At 46.8% G+C, this 23,377-nt stretch overlaps 1 protein-coding gene across 2 annotated transcripts in view; it reads right to left on the minus strand.

Moving 5' to 3' along the window:
• LOC147693118 (CUB and zona pellucida-like domain-containing protein 1) overlaps positions 1 to 23,377 on the minus strand; it is a 67,985-nt gene that overhangs the window by 35,232 nt on the left and 9,376 nt on the right. For both annotated transcript variants that reach the window (XM_086939367.1, XM_086939366.1), the window contains exon 2: positions 5,031 to 5,239. In XM_086939367.1, the coding sequence (XP_086795493.1) occupies positions 5,031 to 5,063 (33 nt within the window). In that variant the 5' untranslated portion in view covers positions 5,064 to 5,239. The remainder of the gene's footprint in view (positions 1 to 5,030; positions 5,240 to 23,377) is intronic.

Raw genomic sequence — 23,377 nt, forward strand, 5'->3', positions numbered from 1 at the left:
AATCACTGCCTTGAAGCACAATTTTCTTAAATGGCGTTTGCATTAAATGAATATTTCGAAAAAAAAGCATGCGGCTGCCAATCTTTTCAATTTGTTTATTTTGTTACAATTGCAGCACCCGTGCTTTAGCTTTAAACATCTTAACCTAAAGCGCAAGTGCTGCGATTGCTTCAAAAGTAAAGAAATTTGGAGAAAAAATGTGTCTATTTCTTTTCTTTTGAAGCAATTGCAGCTCCCGCACTTTAGCTTAAGATGTTTAAAGCTAAAGTGTGAGTGCCGCAATTGATTTACAGTTACTGAAAGTTGGAGCTATTGGTGTTGCATTATTATTAGCAAAGCCAATAGCTCAAACTTTCAGTAATACATGACCTATTGCATTGAAAATGCTTGTGTATTTTGCTTTTGAGGCTGGGTGGCGTCAATACAATCACCTGCCTTAATTGGTTACACTTAAGCTGTTACAGCCTGTGGCCGCAGTGAAACAGGCTGACTCGCATGAGGTGCCCTATTTTTTACTTTCAACAGTTGGATAATCAGCTTGTTGCTGTCTTTTGTTTCCATGATTACGGAACTAGTGGCTGCCCGGCTGCACACTATGATAGCAATGGCCATTTTGGAATGAGTGCATTTTATCTAAATAGAACCTCTGAGCAACTTTTTTCATCTTTCTAATGCAATTATTTTGCTGTTAGTATTAGAAAGGGAGTATTTTCTCATCTTTGTTAAGTTCAAGAAGGCTAATAATAATTTATAGAATATTCTATACAATTTCAAATATAAATTGCAGCAGCATGCCCTTTACTTAGAGACTGGAAAGATATATAATGATGTATTTTCAGACCTATATGTTCGCTTTATGTTTTTGAAACCCTCCACTCTTCTGTAATTCATGATGGCCGCCTCGTTAGCGTACGGCTGCCTAGTCGCAGCATGCTCATTGCAGGTTGTCCGCCTGTTCTTAGTGATCCTTGCTTTTCCATAGCGAGCAGGGCCAGGAGGGTGGTTCTCTGATGCTGCTAGGTAGTGTACTACGGATGTGACTGGTAAGGCAAGGAACAGAGCCTTTAGTACTCTCAAACGAGGGCAGCGGAGCAGTTTCAGGTGGGTACAGGGACCTTAGAGGACAGGGTGGAAGGGGGCATTAGAGTCATGTTCACAGAAGTATGCAGGGGCTATGCATAACTCTATTAGCTTCATTCCCGGCCTGCCAAAACGAGCCTCCATCACCGGTGCCAGTAAACCTTCGTTCGTTCCACTCCCCAAGCACGCCCTTAATATATGGGACATGCTTTCCTCTTCCCTACTCCACATCAATTTCTTGACGGAAACTTGGACTACCCCATCTTCCAATCCAGCAATTGCACCAGCATTACCCGATGGCTATCACATTCATAAACTGGATAGAGCACAAAGGGCAGGGACGGGGGTAGCTATAATTTACAAAGATACTGTAAAAGTGACAGTTTTGGATCAATTAATCAATGAAAAAATTGAAATTCTTGTGTTACGATCGATTTTTAAGTGCAACTTAGCTGGAAAGGAGCCCTAGTATATCGCCCCCCAGGACCAGTCCTCGACTCCGTCACAGTACTTATGGGCCTGATCTCCACTTAAGTAATTTCATCTAAAAAATTCTTGCTTCTCGGTGATCTGAATGTACGTAGCGAAAACCCTAGCGATCCTGCTGCCTCCTCTCTTTTGACAGAGCAATCCACACTTGAGTTGACCAAAATCAATAATGCACCTTCTCATGAAGCAGGGCTCACACTAGATTTAGTCCTTTCAAACTCGCCCAACATTGTTTGTGGAACAAATTGCCCCCTCATATGGTCAGACCACTCTAAAATCGAATTCTGTATTGTGGGACCTACAGAGCACAAAGCCCCCAAAACACAAACTATTAGGAGCTACAGACAGTGGCACAAACTGATGCCCACTCTCTTCCAAGACACCTTTGTTCCACCACAGTGTTCTGACTCTGACATGGTAGAAAAACATCTAAGAGCCTCCGAGGCAAGCATAAAGACCACATTAGATAAGCTGGTACCCCTGAAAAGATCCCCTGTGGCCTCTAAACCCCCTCAGACTCCTTGGAACACCCCTAATCTCCAGACTGAAAAAAGCCAGTGTAGGAAATTAGAGCGACAGTGGTGACGCACACATGATTCCCACGACAAAGATAGATTCAAATCTCTTCATACTAAATACCATAGCAGCCTGAAAGTGCCCGAAAAATATACATTGCAAAGTTCTCCCAAAGCTTTATTCCAGGTCCTCAAATCATTCACCAACCCTAAAGCGTGCAACATGGAAGAGGTGCCATCTCAGACTCTGTGACAATATTGCAGGATATCTCACATTAAAAATAGATAACATCATTGTATTGTGACTCTGATTTTGTTTTTGTTTCAATAAAATATTATTTTTTTTTAAAAAGGGACACATATTTGCGTTGTCAAAGCTTGTTTTAAATGCTGTAATTTCTCTAATAAACCACTCTGAACCCTAAAAAAAAAAAAAATAGATAACATCTACAACAAGATCACTGCGGCCAATGGCTCCCGATCAAGCCGCAAATCGGAACCTCCCTTTACCTCGGCTAACACATATAAACTAGAGGATTTTCCCATGCTCTCCCCAGTGGAAACTGAATCTTTATTAAAAATGACTAACTCTGGTTCCCCTTTAGACCTAATCCCAGCCAAGACCATGTGCTCGCTCGCCAATCAGCTCGCCGCCCCTATTTGTTCCATATTGAAAAGCTCATTAAAGGAAAGCAGGCACCCCAAGGAATTAAATTCAGCTCAGATCCTGCCCCTCAGGAAAAATGCCATGCTTCCCCCTGATGACATTACTAACTACCGCCCCATTTCACTACTTCCTCTGCAAAGTAAACTACTGGAGAAGCACATAAACAAACATCTGTACGTATTCTTAGAAATCTCCAACTGTCTCGACCACTCACAATCAGGATTCCGATCTAGACACAGTACGGAATCAGCACTGCTGACAGTCACCGACAACATCCGAATGCTAACATCCGAATGCTAGCAGACAAACGTGTGCCCCAGGGCTCACGTTTAAGCCCTACCTTATTTAATATTAATGTTACACCACTTGCGCACCTACTGAGAAACCTAGGGTTCATACCAATTTCTTATGCCGATGACACACAACTGCTTCTCTCTTTTGACAAGAATGACATAAGCACTCAGACTACCTTCTCGGAAGGCATGAAAGCTATCATTGATTGGATGAGTAACAACTTCCTTCAGTTGAATGCTGAGAAAACAGAAATTATATTATTCAAAGAAGCAGTAACAAGGTGGTCACCCAACTGGTGGCCAGGAGTACTGGGCCCGTCCCCAAAACAAGTGGTAAAGAACCCAGGGGTCCAAATTGACCAGAAGTTGAGCTTGGAGGAGCATGCTACCTCAACCACTAGGGCCTGCTTCCACATATTAAGCCTCCTCACCTACTCCCACTATCCACACGAAAAACCCTGATACAAGCATTGGTCTTAGGCTGTCTGGACTACTGTAATGCTCTGTTGATCTCAGCCAAGGAATCTTCTTTAAACAGACTACAAGTGGTCCAGAATACGGCAGCCCGATTAGTGACCAAAGCCCCACCCAGAACAGCTTCACTCCGTAAACCGCATTGGCTACCCATTCGCAAAACGATTAAATTCAAGATTTGCTGTATGGTCTTTAAAGCCCTAAACAACATGGGGCCTAGGTATTTGATGGACAAGCTGGTCAGATACCCACATGGGGCCTAGGTATTTGACGGACAAGCTGGTCAGATACACTCCCTCCAGGACCCACCACTTAGGGTCCAAAGATCTCCTACACACACCTCACATAAAACAGGCAACATTGGGGGGCACATCTTTTTCCTCTTTGGCACCAGTACTGTGGAACCAACTGCCCATCCACCTATGTCTCTGCAACAACTACCTATCCTTCAGAAAACAGTTAAAAACCTCACTGTTCTGATCTTTCCCGTTTTGGTTGTCTAGGCCTATTACAGCGTGGAGATACCCCGCTTGGGGTGATTCATGCGCTCTATAAATGATATAAATAACTAAACAAAATAAAATGACAGGTCACACCATTTCATACTAGCCAATCCAGGCACCCTCACCTTCATTTTACCACGGCCCACCCCTGAGCCCTCAAGTCAGCATCACCTCATTTACATTTACCCACCCATTAGCATGGAGGTCTCCCTTACCTCCACCCACCCCTGAGTCCTACAGTCAGTGTCCTTCCACTATTCACCACTTACAGAAGTCAATTCTTTCGTTTTTACTTGCACCCACTTCCCCTCCCCTTTTGCATTCCTGCTTCCCCTGCCCCCCACTCTCCTCCTGCATTGTTGCTTGTCCGGTCTGTCCCTCCCCTATTGTTGCTTGCTCCGTCCATCCCACACACCCCTCCCTTTTTGTCGCTGCCCCACGCCCCATCAGAAAAAAACACCCAAGTGTCACACCAACGAGTTTCAAGATGTCACAAAGATGCAAAGTGCACTTCGCTCGCTGCCCTGCATGGCCTTTTTTGTGTGCTGTCCTCATGCTGAGCCAAAACGACAAAGTTCAGGTCAAAGGTGTAAGATAATTTAAAAAAATTGTGAAGACAGAGAATAATGCCATACTGAAAACATAGATCACTGCCCTTCGCAATCAGAAGCTGTCAGCGTCATAGCATTCTTTTGATAACTTTCAGACATGCTACCCTGCTGGACAATGACTAAAAGAAATTGACATAGCAAATAGCTCTACCATAGGCAAGACCTATTGGCTTAGCCAATGCTTATTTATGAGGTAGATTAAGCCCAATTTAAATTAATTAATTAATTGGATGTCTGTCACAAAAAGTATACATTTTTGTTTTGAGGAATTGACAGGTGCAATTCACAAGTGTGAATTTATATTTTTTTTCGGAATTCTAAATGAATGTACTCTTTGTTACTTTACCACTCAAGCTGCCGATATTCTGCAGACAATATTTAATAACAGAAATACTTACAAGCACTTGGGTGCCACACTTATCGAACGGCATGGTGATGACAGCCCACTGACCCTCCGTTCGAGCTTGGCACTCTGGGCTGTTGAGGTGGACATCGTGAATCGATAGTTCGGCATCGGTGACCAAGCTGAGGGGGAGGCGGTATTCAGCGTGGTGGGAGAGGCAGGTCAGTTCAGGCTCTTCTTTAGGATGCTCAGGCTCTTCTGGTCCTGGAAGAGAAGTACACAGCACCCTGGTGAGATATCTCTATGGTAGATGTGTTTGAGAATACTAGTGAATAGTGAAAGCAGAATGTATTAAATGTGTGTCCTTCTATGCCAATGGCATGAGCAGTGGGCACAGATAGGCAAGTCTTCTTCAACTATGCTCTCGGAGTTTGAATGACATCTCCCTCGCCAGAACAGCAGTCGTCTTATAATCGACTATCGTGGTTGGTCCCTCTTGTTTATTTCGTGACTCCTGCACTTACCTCCTTTACCCTCTTTCCCTTTTATTTTGTCACTTCTCTCATCATCCCTTTCCATTTCTAACTGCTACAGTTATGTTTCTTCTCTAAAGTTTAATCTTCTCTTCATTTTAATTACTACCTAAGCTTGATATAGCTCTTCTTCCCCATCGTTGTCTCTTCATCTCTATAATACTGCAAAATTGTTCTCCTCGATGATCAGTTGTATTTTATGTCCCTCATCTCTTTTTTACATACCGGTATTTTCTTGTGCTCACCTCATGGGCACATGTCTTCTATATTACTTTTTAAGGAACCAGTGCCTGTTCCGCTCTCTCACTGGTATAGCTTTTCTTTTTATAATGTCATCTGATCCTTTTAAGTAAAATATCAATCAAAAAACAAAACGCCCCAATGCCATCTTTTTGAGGAATATCTACCAAACCTGAAGACCTAAACATTCAACCTCAACCCGCATGGAATGAAGACCTACACTTAACACCAGCCCACATGGAATAAAGACCTGAACATTTAACACCAACCCACGTGGAATAAAGACCTGAAATTTAATATCAACTCACATGGAATGGAGACCTGAACATTTAACATCAACTTGCATGGAATGAAGACCTGAACATTTAACATCAACGCACATGGACTGAAGACCTGGACGTTCAACATCAAAACACATGGAATGAAGACGTGAATATTTAACATCAACCTGCATGAAATGAAGACCTGAGGATTTAACATCAACACACATGGACTGCAGACGTGAGCATTTAACATCAACACACATGAAATGAAGATCTGAACATTTAACACCAACCCACATGGTATGAAGACCTGAACATTTAACATCAACTCACATGGAATGAAGACCTGAACACTTAACATCAACCCATATGGAATGAAGACCTGAACATTTAACATCAACCTACATGGAATAAAGACCTGAACAGTTAACTTCAACACACATGGAATGAAGATCTGAACATTTAACACCAACCCACATGGTATGAAGACCTGAACACTTAACATCAACGCACATGAAATGAAGACCTGAACATTTAACACCACGGCACATGGAATAAGGACCTGAACATTTAACATCCACCCATATGGAATGAAGACCTGAACATTTAACATCAACATACATGGAATAAAGACCTGAACAGTTAACTTCAACCCACATGGAATGAAGACCTGAGCGTTTAACACCAACACACATGGAATAATGACCTGAACATTTAACACCAATCCACATGGAATGAAGACCTGAACATTTAACATCAACACACATTGAATTAAGACCTGAACACTTAACATCAACACACATGGAATGAAGACCTGAACATTTAAGACCAACCCACACAGAATGAAGACTTGAAGATTTAATACCAACCCACATGGAATGAAGACCTGAACATTTAACACCAACCCACATGGAATGAAGACCTGAACATTTAGCCTCAACATACATGGAATAAAGACCTGAACAGTTAACGTCAACCCACATGGAATGAAGACCTGAGCATTTAGCACCAACCCACATGGAATAATGACCTGAACATTTAACACCAACCCACATGGAATAAAGACCTGAACATTTGACATCAACCCACATGGAATGAAGTCCTGAGCATTTAACACCAACGCACATGGAATAAAGACCTGAACATGTTACACCAACCCACATGGAATGAAGACCTGAACACTTAACATCAACACACATGGGATGAAGACCTGAACATTTAATATCAAACCACATGGAATGAAGACCTGAACATTTAAAACCAACACACAAGGAATGAAGACTTGAACATTTAACACCAACCCACATGGAATGAAGACCTGAACATTTAACACCAACCCACAAAAAATGAAGACTTGAACATTTAACGCCAACCCACATGGAATGAAGACGTGAACATTTAACACCAACCCACATTGAATAAAGCCCTGAACATTTAACATCAACACACATGGAAAGAAGACCTGAAAATCTAACATCAATAAACATGGAATGAAGACCTGAAAATTTAACATCAAACCACTTGGAATGAGTGTGAGAAGTTGGCCTGGTATATGATGTTCGCTATTCTAGTAAACACCTTGCACGAGTCCAAACAACCCTCATGGTATGGTTGTAAAGTCAACCTTATAGACCAGCTATCCTAGTGGTAGCATGGACAAAAGCAGTCTTAGGCTTAACTCAAAAGGGCATGTGAAGCCAGCTGTTTTACCATATGCAAACCTTTTAATACCAAATGAAAGGACACCACACAGGTTATATATTCAAAATATATATGTTTTTATTTCTAAATAGATCCCCTTAACTCTTTATGAGCACAGAAGCACAAGCGTATAACAAGGAACTTAATATAACATACAAAAGTTGCACAATTATGGATAGGCCCGGAGGGCCCTTAAAACCATATACTAAAATAGTTGTATAACAACCTCGTCACAAACAATGGTAAGGCCTAGGGCCTTGGGAATTGCTGGGGCTACACTGGACTAACAGTAGTTAGGACGTCGGAGGCCCACTGGATGCGTGTGCAGTGTCTAAACACACATGTGTGCACCTATAGAAGTCAATGGGTGCGTAAAGTTAGAAAGTTGTAGATTTGGAAGTCTTCCGACTGGACTAGAACTTAACCACTTAAAACTAGGACACTAGGGATGTAAACCTTTACAGGAGCACCGCAGTACTCGCGTTACCTCACCAACAGGAAGCGGGTGCATATGTGTCAAAGTATGTCGGGTTTCGTCGTGGAGTTCTATGGCGCCTTGGAGTAAAGATGCTGCAGGCGATCAGGAGAGAAGAGTCCGGTTGGATCCAAGGGTGGATTGAGGATGTAGAGTACCTGAAAGCAGCGGGGACAGAGTCTGGGTCACTAGCCAGTGACCAGGAAGGAACCAGGAAGGAAGCAGGCGATGTTGGGTTGCGATCAGGTGATGTCATGAAGCTTGTCTCCGCTGCCACGTGGACCAGGAGGTGTCGACGACAACCAGGTGCTGGGCACGGACTGTCCCACAAAGGCTCTCGCTGTCGGCGGTGTCGGATCTCGATTCGGAGTCAACAGACCTTGGCAAATGCAACCCACGCAGGACTTGAAGATGTCTTCTGGATCAGACCAGCAAGGTCTGATGGGCTGCTCCTTTTCAGGGGAGCAAGGGCCAGTCTGGAGCAACCAGACCAGCATTGAACATTTGAAGGTTTGTCGTCACAGAGGCCACTAGCCAACGGGCAAGTGACCGGACAGACGCGTCAAGCAGGAAAATGCAAAAGGGCCCCACGCAGCACTCGGTGAGTGTGGAGAGGTGATCTTCGGTGCAATTGATGCTCGGGGCTGGGGCTTCTCAATCCCCAATGCACAGCCTCGAGGGCACAGAAAGCACTTTGCTGGCTTTCCAAGATGGCCGGTCCCACATCTCACGTCGCCTCCACGGGTCTCAGTTTTGCTGTGGCTGTAGATCGGGCTGTTGGATGTCTGGAAGTCTGGGTCTTGTCGATCTCTGTCGTTCGAGCTCCGGCTGGAGCAACAACAAAGCAAACTGTTGAGCGCTTGATGGTGCCTGCTTGCACAGGGTGGTCAGTCCTTGACCACAAGGGAGATTCTTCAGTCTTCTACGTCGAGTAGGATGTCGAAGGGTCCAGAGTTTTGTATCAGAGTTTCAGTCAGGGTTATCTAAAGTCTAAGGACACAGCTCCTACCTTTATTCCAAATCAAGGGGCTGGATTACCTGCTAGGTCCCTCCTATGGGTGGGACCCAGGAAGGGGGTGGTTACACCCCTTTCCCTTTGTCCAGTTTCGCACCAGAGCTGGGGCTGGAGTGCCCCAGCACTGGTTTGAACTGGGCTATGCATGAGACACCTTGTGTACCCCAGGCAGTGTCTCGTTTCATTCAGCCCTCCCTGGACCAATCCACTATCTCCTGTCTGGGGTGGTGCTATCACCTACCTGTGACAGGAAACCTATTGTCCAAACCTCCCGCGCTGGAAGGGCTCCCAGCAGCAGGAGGTCAGACTCATGTCGGTGGCAGCAGCATCCATTTTGTGATGCTGAGGCTCTGGTTAATTTTAGCCGGGTTAAGTCAGGACAACATGTCTTCTCCCTCTAGAAGGGTGGGATACTATCCTCATCGACAGAATCGTCGAGGGGGAAGCATTCCAAAGCGTATGACACCTTACACCTAGCTCTAGGACACCCCCGCGCCGCACGGCCACCAGCTGCTGTGTGCGTGTTCCCTGCCTGCTGCCTCGCTAGCCGAGCTCCGACGCGTGGCCACGCCCCCTGCCTCCTTGCAGCGTGGTCCGCGACCTGCCCCCGTAGTCATTGGTGTTTTCAACTGTTTTTAGTGTTTCCCTGTAATTTGTAAACTTGTATTTGCTTTCTGTATTGCCTGTTGTTTTGCCTGTTTTGCCCCCTGCGTCCTCCCTCCCCGCTCCCCGCTTCCCGCCACCGCCGCTAAGCCCCGCCCCTTTTGCCTTCTGGACCCTCCCCGCTCCCGCCTCCCAGCTGCTCCGCCCCCCCCGAGCACTTGGCCATATATGGCGACCGTGCGGCGCAGGTGAGTGTGACCTAGCTCTAGGACACCCCCGCGCCGCACGGCCACCAGCTGCTGTGTGCGTGTTCCCTGCCTGCTGCCTCGCTAGCCGAGCTCCGACGCGTGGCCACGCCCCCTGCCTCCTTGCAGCGTGGTCCGCGACCTGCCCCCGTAGTCATTGGTGTTTTCAACTGTTTTTAGTGTTTCCCTGTAATTTGTAAACTTGTATTTGCTTTCTGTATTGCCTGTTGTTTTGCCTGTTTTGCCCCCTGCGTCCTCCCTCCCCGCTTCCCGCCACCGCCGCTAAGCCCCGCCCCTTTTGCCTTCTGGACCCTCCCCGCTCCCGCCTCCCAGCTGCTCCGCCCCCCCCGAGCACTTGGCCATATATGGCGACCGTGCGGCGCAGGTGAGTGTGACCTAGCTCTAGGACACCCCCGCGCCGCACGGCCACCAGCTGCTGTGTGCGTGTTCCCTGCCTGCTGCCTCGCTAGCCGAGCTCCGACGCGTGGCCACGCCCCCTGCCTCCTTGCAGCGTGGTCCGCGACCTGCCCCCGTAGTCATTGGTGTTTTCAACTGTTTTTAGTGTTTCCCTGTAATTTGTAAACTTGTATTTGCTTTCTGTATTGCCTGTTGTTTTGCCTGTTTTGCCCCCTGCGTCCTCCCTCCCCGCTCCCCGCTTCCCGCCACCGCCGCTAAAGCCCCGCCCCTTTTGCCTTCTGGACCCTCCCCGCTCCCGCCTCCCAGCTGCTCCGCCCCCCCCGAGCACTTGGCCATATATGGCGACCGTGCGGCGCAGGTGAGTGTGACCTAGCTCTAGGACACCCCCGCGCCGCACGGCCACCAGCTGCTGTGTGCGTGTTCCCTGCCTGCTGCCTCGCTAGCCGAGCTCCGACGCGTGGCCACGCCCCCTGCCTCCTTGCAGCGTGGTCCGCGACCTGCCCCCGTAGTCATTGGTGTTTTCAACTGTTTTTAGTGTTTCCCTGTAATTTGTAAACTTGTATTTGCTTTCTGTATTGCCTGTTGTTTTGCCTGTTTTGCCCCCTGCGTCCTCCCTCCCCGCTCCCCGCTTCCCGCCACCACCGCTAAAGCCCCGCCCCTTTTGCCTTCTGGACCCTCCCCGCTCCCGCCTCCCAGCTGCTCCGCCCCCCCCGAGCACTTGGCCATATATGGCGACCGTGCGGCGCAGGTGAGTGTGACCTAGCTCTAGGACACCCCCGCGCCGCACGGCCACCAGCTGCTGTGTGCGTGTTCCCTGCCTGCTGCCTCGCTAGCCGAGCTCCGACGCGTGGCCACGCCCCCTGCCTCCTTGCAGCGTGGTCCGCGACCTGCCCCCGTAGTCATTGGTGTTTTCAACTGTTTTTAGTGTTTCCCTGTAATTTGTAAACTTGTATTTGCTTTCTGTATTGCCTGTTGTTTTGCCTGTTTTGCCCCCTGCGTCCTCCCTCCCCGCTCCCCGCTTCCCGCCGCTAAAGCCCCGCCCCTTTTGCCTTCTGGACCCTCCCCGCTCCCGCCTCCCAGCTGCTCCGCCCCCCCGAGCACTTGGCCATATATGGCGACCGTGCGGCGCAGGTGAGTGTGACCTAGCTCTAGGACACCCCCGCGCCGCACGGCCACCAGCTGCTGTGTGCGTGTTCCCTGCCTGCTGCCTCGCTAGCCGAGCTCCGACGCGTGGCCACGCCCTCTGCCTCCTTGCAGCGTGGTCCGCGACCTGCCCCCGTAGTCATTGGTGTTTTCAACTGTTTTTAGTGTTTCCCTGTAATTTGTAAACTTGTATTTGCTTTCTGTATTGCCTGTTGTTTTGCCTGTTTTGCCCCCTGCGTCCTCCCTCCCCGCTCCCCGCTTCCCGCCACCGCCGCTAAAGCCCCGCCCCTTTTGCCTTCTGGACCCTCCCCGCTCCCGCCTCCCAGCTGCTCCGCCCCCCCCTAGCACTTGGCCATATATGGCGACCGTGCGGCGCAGGTGAGTGTGACCTAGCTCTAGGACACCCCCGCGCCGCACGGCCACCAGCTGCTGTGTGCGTGTTCCCTGCCTGCTGCCTCGCTAGCCGAGCTCCGACGCGTGGCCACGCCCCCTGCCTCCTTGCAGCGTGGTCCGCGACCTGCCCCCGTAGTCATTGGTGTTTTCAACTGTTTTTAGTGTTTCCCTGTAATTTGTAAACTTGTATTTGCTTTCTGTATTGCCTGTTGTTTTGCCTGTTTTGCCCCCTGCGTCCTCCCTCCCCGCTCCCCGCTTCCCGCCACCGCCGCTAAAGCCCCGCCCCTTTTGCCTTCTGGACCCTCCCCGCTCCCGCCTCCCAGCTGCTCCGCCCCCCCCGAGCACTTCGCCATATATGGCGACCGTGCGAACGCGCAGCGGTCACGCGCAGCGGGCGCGCCGTTTGTGCGCCGAAGGCGCGCCAAAGGTAAGCCCGTCTACGCCCGTCCGCGCCTGGACCGCGCCCAGTGCCAGGACCCCTGGCCCCCACCGACTGAAGACGACCCGACTGTCCTACAATGCTACCGAACTCATCGCACTCAACACCAGCGGCATCCCTGGATGTTACCGAGCCACCCCGAGGCACACCCACGGACCCTTCAGCTGCCACGCCTGCAAGTTCACCTGCATCCGGACCTGCCTCGCACCAGCACCCGCCAAGTCGAACACCAGCAGCACCCACCTCAAGTGCATCCTGCTCAACACCCGCTCCGTCCACAGACACGTCATCGAACTCTGGAACCTCCTCGACACCACTGCCCCTGACGTTGCCTTCCTCACGGAGACCTGGATGAACGCCTCCTCAGCGCCCGACATCGCCATCGCCATCCCAGAGGGCTACAAGATCACCCGGAGGGACCGCACCGCCAACCAGATGGGAGGAGGCATCGCCATCATCCACAGGAACACCATCCGCATCACGACCAGCACCGACAACACCCTTACCACCGCCGAACACCTGCATTTCCAGATCCACACCGACCCGAAGACCACCCTCAGAGGCACCCTGATCTACTGACCTCCGGGACCACGCACCCAATTCAGCGAGGACATCGCCGACTTCGTCAGCCCGCATGCCCTCCCCTCCGCTGACTACATCCTCCTGGGGGACCTCAACTTCCACCTGGAGAACAACAACGACCGCAACACCAGCACCCTGCTCGACAACCTCGCCAATCTTGGACTCAAGCAGCTGGTGTCCACCCCCACCCACCTCGCCGGACACACACTCGACGCAGTCTTCTCATCCAGCAAAGACATCACCTTCAGCCACGCCACAGAGCTTCAATGGACGGACCACAGCTGTGTCCACTTCACCTTCAAAAGAACGACGACCCACCACCACCAGCAACAGGCTGCCCGCAGAAGCTGGAACAAGATCACAGCCGACCAACTCGCCACCTCCTTGAGCCAGCACCCTCCTGCCAGCTCAGCGAACCCCAGCCAGGCCGCCGACAACCTCACAAAGTGGATCAGCAACTGCGCGGACGAGCTCGCCCCACTGAGGACCCCGCCCAGCAGACCCGGCAGCAAGAAAGCCCCATGGTTCTCCGACGAACTCAAGAGCTCCAAGAAGAACTGCCGAGCCCTCGAGAAAGTCTGGAGAAGGGAACCAACACCGGACAACAGGACCACCTTCAAGCTTGCCACCCGGAAGCACCACCAGCTGATCCGCGCCGCCAAGAAAACTGCATTCAAGGACCGGCTGGACAACAACGCACACAACTGCAAGGAACTCTTCAACATCGTGAAAGAGCTCTCCAACCCCAGCGCAGGAAACAACGACATCACCCCATCGCAAGACCTCTGCAACTCCCTCACCTCATACTTCCACAACAAGATCGCGGACATACACAACAGCTTCAGCACTCAACCAACGAACGCCAAGACCGAACCACCGCCCCCCACCACCACCCTCCGCGCCTGGACTCCGATCAGCACCGAAGACACCGTCCACACAATGAACTCCATCCACTCAGGATCTCCGACCGACCCCTGCCCCCACCACGTCTTCAACAAGGCCGACGCTGTCATCGCACCCCACCTGCGAGACATCATCAACACATCCTTCGACACCGCCATCTTCCCTGAGAGCTGGAAACACGCCGAACTCAGCGCTCTACTCAAGAAACCCACAGCGGATCCCACCGAACTCAAGAATTACCGCCCCATCTCGCTCCTCCCGTTTCCAGCCAAAGTCATCGAGAAGACCGTCAACAAACAGCTGGCCGCCTTCCTTGAGACGAATGGATCCCTCGACCCCTCACAGTCTGGCTTCCGAGCCAACCACAGCACCGAGACCGCCCTCATCGCCGCCACCGATGACATCCGAGCCCTGATGGACAACGGAGAAACAGCGGCCCTCATCCTCCTAGACCTCTCCGCGGCATTCGACACTGTCTGCCACCGCACCCTAACACAGCGCCTCAGCAACGTCGGAATCCAGGAGAAGGCACTGGAATGGATCGTCTCCTTCCTCGACGGAAGAACACAGAGAGTCCACCTACCACCGTACAAGTCAGAGGCCACCGAAGTCATCTGCGGCGTCCCTCAAGGATCCTCACTGAGCCCCACCCTCTTCAACGTCTACATGAGCCCCCTCGCGGCCATCGCACGCCAACACAACCTCAACATAATCTCCTACGCCGACGACACCCAGCTGATCCTCTCCCTGACCAACTACCCCGTCGCCGCCAGAGCCAACCTGCACGAAGGGATGAAAGAGGTAGCCGAGTGGATGACGACCAGCCGCCTGAAACTGAACTCAGACAAGACGGAGGTCCTCATCCTAGGCTCTTCGCCCTCCGCCTGGGACGACTCCTGGTGGCCTCCCGCCCTGGGCACCGCACCCAAACCAGCAGACCACGCACGCAACCTGGGCTTCATCCTGGACTCCTCCCTCTCCATGACCAGGCAAGTCAACGCCGTCTCCTCGGCGTGCTTCAACATCCTACGCATGCTACGGAAGATCTTCTGGTGGATCCCCACCGAGACCAGGAAGACCGTCACCCAGGCCCTCGTCACCAGTCGACTGGACTACGGCAACGCCCTCTACGCCGGCACCACCGCCAAGCTCCAGAAAAGACTCCAGCGGATCCAGAACGCCTCAGCCAGACTCATCCTCGACATCCCACGAACCAGCCACATCTCCGGACATCTCAGAGACCTGCATTGGCTCCCCGTCAACAAAAGAATCACCTTCCGCCTCCTCACCCACGCACACAAAGCCCTACACGACCAAGGCCCGAGCTACCTCAACAACCGAGTCAACTTCTACGCTCCCAAATGCCACCTCCGCTCAGCCAACCACGCCCTCGCCGCCGTCCCCCGCGTCCGAAGAGCGACAACAGGAGGAAGGTCCTTCTCCTACCTGGCCGCCAAGACCTGGAACTCCCTCCCGACCGATCTGCGCCTGACCCAAGACCACCTCTCCTTCAGGAAGAAGCTGAAGACCTGGCTGTTCGAGCAGTAACGGCACCCCCCTCCCCCCAGCGCCTTGAGACCCTACGGGTAGGTAGTGCGCTCTATAAATGTCTTTGATTGATTGATTGATTGATTACACGACATTTTAGGATAAAGCCAGACCAAAGTTAGCACTAACCATTAGGGTTATAATGCACTTAAGAGTATATGGTATGGCAGTATCATAGAACAGCTATAAGGACATGGTTCCAAAAGCTGTAGACAGGCTCAGCTCATGCTAGAGCACCATCTCACATAAAACCAAGCACTCTGCCTTCAGGATTGTTAAGGCCTGCCATAGGAGTGACTTATAGGTGCATATGTGTCTATGCGTAAAGTTAGATATAGGTATACTATACCTAGGCAAGGGGTGATTACACGACCTTGCCCCAGCTGAGTGGTCAGCCAGTTGTGTCAGTTTGGATGGCCAGCCAAGGGTGGCAAAAGATATGCTGCAGCCCCTGGTAGGCCTTGAATGCACCTATGCCCTGGGTACCTATAGTACTCTGTACAGGGGCTCATAAGGTGACCCAATCCCAATTGGTAATGTACCTAAGGTACATGGTAGTGAATTTAGAGAGAGAACAGCAGGGCTGTGGGTCTGATTAGCAGGCCCACACCCACATTAAGTTGAAAACCAGTGAAGCAAAAAGCAAAAAATTGGGTGACCATAGGATAGCAGACCCTACTCTCCTACAACGAGGGCCTGGAAAGTTAACACCAGCCCACATGGAATGAAGACCCAAAAATTTACCCTCAACCCACCTTGACCCATTTCAAGCCAACAAAGTGTACTTCTCCACCACCCTGTTACCTCTCTCAGACTAGGTTGCCACACCGAGTCCTTGCAAGCAGCCCCATCACTCACTCATCCTTGAAGTTATCAGCAAATCAGACCTCTATCCACTCTTCTCAAGTTCTCTTATGCTCGCTCTCTGGCCTCATTTCTAGGTCTCTTGAATTCCGATGGCGCTGGATTGTGAGATTGTGAAGTACACCCCAGATCTTTTACTTTCATCCAGGACTTTATATTACATGCTGCTGCATAGCTCCGCATGTTGGACAGCAGGGCTGGGGGAACTTGAGAGAGAGGGGAGGGGGGATAGTGATTCTACAATGAGGGTTGAGGAGGACTCAAGTACTCCATATGTTTACTTTCCCAGGTAAGCAACAAACCCCTAACAAAAGTTAATTTGACACTGGAATGGCACTCATCCCCTTGGATTTACTGCCATACTCCATGGTATAGGGATGGAAAGAGGTGATGAAGGCACTGCCTCCAGCAACCAAGATAAAAGTTAATGAAACGGTGCAGCTGTGAAGAGGGAATGGAGGAGGCCTCTTTTCACTGCCCCTGTAGACCACTCGAGTGTGAGGTATGGGGCTATCAGCAGAGGCACAAACTGGCAGGAATTGGCCTGTAAGTTCATTTTGAGAGCAACTGCAGACCAGTTTCACTTCTTCCTATTATGGAAAAAATCATGGAGAAGCATCTTAACAACCAACTTTCCAGTTTTATTGAGGCCTAGGTTTCTTTACATGCTTTGCAATCAGGGTTCAGGAAGGGACACAATATTAAAGCCTCCCTTCTAGGAGTCACAGAACATCTAAGATAGTTCCTGGATAGGGGTGACACAGCTGTGCTGATTTTTCTTGACTTCAGTGCGGCGTTAACACTGTGTCTCACAAGACGCTTTTGTTGAGATTGGCAACTGTGCGAATCCACGGCACAGCCCTGACCTGGATTACATCCTTTTTATAGGAGTGTTCATTCCAGTTGATCCCAGCCAGTGTCTCCTCCGACCGACACGCCCTTACTGCAGTGGTTTCCCAAGGCTCATCCCTAAGTCCTGCACTATTTAACATCTATGTGCTGCCATTGGCGGATTTAGTGGAAAGCTGTGGACTCACCTTATCTTCATATGCAGATGACACACAGATCATGTTTTCCTTGTCATCTGCACAGAGATATGACTCGGAGGCACTGAATTCATGTTGGGGTGCAGTCGCGGGCAGATGAACAACTATTCACTCAAATTAAAAGGAGATAAGACTGAGGTACTGGTGTTGAGAAAGGATCCATCATTATGACTTCCCCAGATTGGCCTGCAATCCTGGGTTCAGTACCAGAACCAGCAGCCAAGGATAAGAACCTTGGTTATCTGTTGGATAATGAACTTTCCATGAGATCTTATGTGGTGAAGTGAAAGGCAAACTGTTCACCAATTTGAAATGGTTGCGAATGAATATCTGGCAATTATCATTCTCCCCCAAAGGACAGTAATTCAGACCCTTATCATATCAAGACTGGACTATGGTAACATGCTTTGTCTAGGGGCGGATAGAGCCTCTGTCAGGTGGATAAAACTCTGTGCTATCTGAATAAGACAAGATCAAAGGCTGGCCCTAGATATCTTCATTACCCTTTACACAGAGAGACTACTATGTTGCACTCGACCACGTACTCGTGATTTGTTCGTCCTTCGTGACAGAAGGGGTTTACGGAAGATTCTCTTGCGATTGTTGATTTTCTATGGGAATAACTTGGAGTGATTATCAAGACACTCCTGATTACATGTCAATAGTAGCTTTTGGGAGCACCTTTACGATTGATGGATTTTTTGTGCTGGTGATTGTGTATGCCTTAATCCTCATCTCTAAGATATTTGAGAACTGGGGAAAGCCCTTGGATAATTTTATACACAAGAACATTTTGCAGGTTGTTGATAATATACTTACAGGTTATATCTGGAGCAATATAACTTTTTCATTTTACTGTCATTTCGGATATATGAGGCTCCTCTTGGTGATTACATTAGCAAAAGGTGTTTAGTTGACTTAGGAAGGATTCTATAACTGTCCTTGAGGATCGGTTGATTTGAAATTATATTTGAGCCCTGAGGAAGTCATTTGGCATATATTAATGTCTGACGAAACACGTTTTGGCTGAACATTGTGATTTAATATTTGGAACAATGTTGCTTTACAACTGAAGATGACTTTGATTTGAGTTTATGAACAACAAAATAAAAACGCATTGGATGTCAATGGAGAATTGAGGAGAATCAGGATACAAAATTCTTTTGGACCGGTTGCAGGAATGGTTGGACAAGTGAACAGTTGATGGACTAATGAACTAATGGAATGAGTGACGAATTGGTGCTATAAGGAATGAACTGATATATAGTCGCATTATTTCTTGGTTGTACCTTTCCATACAATAACTGCATTACTAATTATTATTAATATTATTTAATCGTACTAGTATTAGAGTGCTTGGGAGGAATCGTTTGATCTTCATGATCTTGCCAGACCTTACTACTCGGCATGTTCCTTGCACTCCAGCGGTCTTTCCTAGAGTGAAACCTACTCGGATCGGAGGCTGATCATTCGGATATCAAGTCCCCAAGTTATGAAACGCTTTTCCAGAAGCATTGCAAGGTTGTTCCTCACTAATGACTTTACATAAGCAACTGAAGATCTGGTTCTTTCAAGCCAAAGCGACTTGGAATAGACTCTACCTAGCGTTTAACTGCTGGGAAACCCCTAGCAGGTAGATGTATGCTATAGGAATGCAATAATAATAATAATGCCACTTCCAACTCTCCCTAACTCAGATGACCATCTTCCACCTCTTACACTGGCCTACTTAATTAAACAATATGAACTTTATAGATAACTTTACAGACCTTCTCAAATAAGTGTCTTTCACCTCCCAGACAACTCAAAAATTAAAAAAACACAAGCAACACCCCCCTCAACTTCATCCATACTCAGCTCTCCGCCAACCAACACATTCCCAATGGTTAAAACCTCAACCCCATTTTTTTGATGTTACAAACTATTCAATCCACAACTCCCATACCACCAGTCTAGACCAACTGCCTCAACATCCTAATCAACCTGCTCATCATCCAATCAACATACTGAGATCAGCCCAAAAGAGAGCAAAAAATCTTTAGATTCTTGAACAATTTCTCCATCATAAACTAAAGCTCAAAATCCTCTCTCACTCTGACTCCTCTGTATCTGAGGTAGGGGTGGGTGGAATTTGCGTAATCGTGTTGTGCAAATCTCTGCAAAACAGTAAAAAATCTCTGCGAACACGCAGAAATTCCGCGAACACGCGGAATTGTTTGTTCGCGATGCTTTTTTACTGTCGAAATCGCTGTTTGCATGCTCGGGGGGAAATATCTTGCGAACACGCATTTGAGAACGCGAACAAGCAAAAAATTTCGCAAAGTCACGGAATGCAGAATTTTGGGTAATTTTGCATTCTCCGCAAAATTTACGCAAATTTACGCAAATTCCGCGAGCGGAACAGAATTTACCATCCAGGCCTAATCTGAAGTCAACTCTCTTCTTAATGACTTCATAACTACCTTTCTTGAAAATCACCCACACTTTAACTATACCATGGAAGTTCAAGCTGAACCATTCATCACCCTGGTAATCCAAAGGCCTTGCCAGAAACAAACTATCCATCCATAGGTAGAAAAGAATCCAAGGACTTCACACTACTGAAGTCCATCCCTACAACATGTAGACAACTCACTACATTAGCCAAAGCCAAGTGTAATACCAACAACACCAATGAAGCTACTGACAGAAGCAGAAAAAAAACATCGCACGTAGCGCTTTTCTTGCCCTCTAATTCCACACTCCACAGACAAGTGCAATGTCATCAACCTCTTTTTCAGTGAAAAAATATAAGATTCCACCACACATTGCCGACACCAATCCTGCTTCTACTCTGACACTCACCCCTTTTTGCTGGATCCCACAATGAGGAGAGAATGTGGTCTTATGGCTAGACTGACGACTTGGAGCTGGGAAACCAAGGTTGGAGCCTCGGGGTAGACGCCACATCCTGTGATTCTGGGCAATTCAATGAATCTCCCTGTGATGACCAAAAAAATTAATGTGTCCTTGTGTAACGTAACTGGTGCTCATGTAAAGCGCTCCATTGCCTTCAGGTCGAGTTTGTGCCATATAAATCTGCACACAAAAAAATGACCATACTTCAAGCCCCTGTCTCTTATTGACCTGTTGAACTTGCTCAGAGCCACTGCCTATGAAGATGATTTCTTAATCTCATCTTTTATTTAAGCCCTCTGACCCAAACTCAGCATTGTCAATGACTTCCTCACTCAACACATCTTCCCAGAAACCTTTGAGACAGGCCTAAGAAAACAAATGCTAGGCCTTGATGACTTTTCAAACTATTGACCTATCGCTCATCCATCCTTCATCAGCAAGATCATCAAAAAAGCAGTCAATGCACAAATTCAAGAGTGCATCGACGGCTACAACCATTGCTTGCAAGAGTACTAATATGCCTTCAGATCACTCTAAAAGACACAGACCAATATATTCTAAATCCCATGTAATGCGCTCCTAACCACCATTAATCCTGGCCTCCGTCTGGTACTGCTACAGCTCTCAGCCACCTTCAACATTGATCATCCCATCCTCCTCTGCATGTTGAAGTCTCATATGGGGTTCACTTGCAACATCCTTCACTGGTTCTGCTCCTAACTTTCCAACCAGACCAGTGTGTTCTCTTGGGCACCTTCAAATCCCCAAAGATTGCTAGCATCTGTGGAATCTGTCACGGTTCCATCATGTCCTCTGTCCTCTTCAGCCTCAACTTAAAGCCCGTTTAGACTCTTCTCCTTGATACCAGCTTCAATATTCACCAACACGCTGACCACACACAACTCTACTTGAAAATTTCCTCATTCAATGCCTCGTACTCTCCCTATGCCTCATTCCTCATCTATGATATTGACATCATAATATTATGATAAACAAATATTGAGGCAAAACAGCATGATGCTAAATATCGAGTTTACATACTTATAGTGTAAAGTACAAAAATATTGTCTACAAAATACTTGGATTATATAGGTATTTAAATGTGTCTCCAAATATAATTTGAAATATAATAATATACCTGAACAAAACTATTTTCTCAGAAATTAAAGCAAATCTTAAGGACATTTTAAAAACACAAATAAACAGTATACATTTAGAATTTCAAATGAAAAAATCAAAGTAAACAATATAATTACTAAATAAATGAAATTACATTTTAGAAAATAATTATTACTCAAACTTCCTAAATAAAATTTCTAAAATGCAATAACAATTTATAGCAAAATAAAATCACTAACGTATATTAAAAAACCCCAAAATAACAAAGCAACTACAATTAAAATAAAATCATAAGCAAAATTGTAAACATCTGGTACAAAAAACGACAATAATTAAAAATAAATGTATCCCAAACAAACACAGAATTAATATTTTATATGCTACATCTAAAGTAATAAACATGAACAATGGTAATGAATAGCAAACTATTGTCTTCCATTTAAATAAAAATGAAACCAGAAACATAAATGAAATAAAGTTGACATTCCAAGTTCACCACAAATATGTTTGTAAAAAGAAAATTGTGAATAATAAAATGTACCACTCCTTCTTGAACATAACAAACAGTATGAAACACATTTTACAGTAGAAAGATTCAAATTACTATTTTTCCTCCAATCTAAGCTACAAAAGGGAGAGCTTGGGACTTTGGACTGGAGGGGTCAGGTTTACAATTCCAAATCCTGTCTAAACAACAGGAGAAAAAGCGTTGGATTTTGGGGAGTGGAGTCGGATTTGCAATTCCCAATATGACCTAAGCAACACTGTTGAAACAATGGACTTTGTAGGGGTGAGATATACTATTCACACCACAACCTAAGCAACAGTAAACAATGAGTTGGACCTTGGTGGGGTCAGATTAAATATTACCACTCTAACCTGAACAACAGTGGGGAAAGGATTGTACTTTGGAGCAGGATTGCATCTACAGACATAGCAAAGGTGGTGAAACATTGACATTTGTGGGCGGGTCATATTTCCTATTCGCAATCCAACTTAAGCACCATTGGTGAAAGTACTGGGCTTTGGAGGGATGATATTTATAAATTCCATTCAAACTAATCAACAGTTGAGAAAGTGCTGGACTTTGGAGGGGTCAGATTTGTTATTCCCACTCCAACCTAAGCAACAGTAGGGAAAGTCTTGCACTCTTGTGGGGGGCGGTTAGATTTTCATTTATAAAAAAACACCTTTCTATAAACAACCCAAAACACCACTAAATAAATACAAAATAGACTTATACCTTTTTAATTAAAAACACTACAAGTCGGACAACCCACAATAATGAGAAATAATATTCAAATAAATAAAAATAAATCACAACACAAAATTTAAAACTAAGTAAATATTAATGAAACAAAAACATAACACATCAGCAAATAAATATCTTGATCAAGCAAATAATTTAGTTTATAAGTACTATATATTATTAATTTACATAAGTAATGACATCATTGTACAATTAAAGGTAAAACAGTAATTAGCAATTAAAAAAATTATTACAATATAAAAACATACATAAGTCATAATATAATTAACCAATAGAAAAAAATCAATTTTCTATTCATATAAGGGAAATAAACTAACACATTATTTAGATGATTGTCAATGTAATGCCAATTACGTAAAATAATGTGTAAAACACATTGACATTTATATTTAAACATCTTCCCATCCTACTCCTCTATAAACCCAACAAACTGCCAAAAATTCTACAAGAAATTAAATAAACTCAGAAACAACAATTTAAAAATATTACCAAAACAATAAAACAACTTCTAAAAAAACAACCTCCTAAAATTAATATATCAATCAAGCAGTAAATCATCTAAAAAAAATATTCAGAATCTATATTGTATACAACTATAATTTTAAAATAACAATTAAAACTTGAAAATATATATATATATTTGCCTGTGGTATTCTATAAAACAATATTCTTGTAACTGCATTATTTTTGGACAATATTTACGTC

Source organism: Lissotriton vulgaris, chromosome 9, assembly GCF_964263255.1.
Source record: "Lissotriton vulgaris chromosome 9, aLisVul1.2, whole genome shotgun sequence".
NCBI classification, from domain to species: domain Eukaryota; kingdom Metazoa; phylum Chordata; class Amphibia; order Caudata; family Salamandridae; genus Lissotriton; species Lissotriton vulgaris.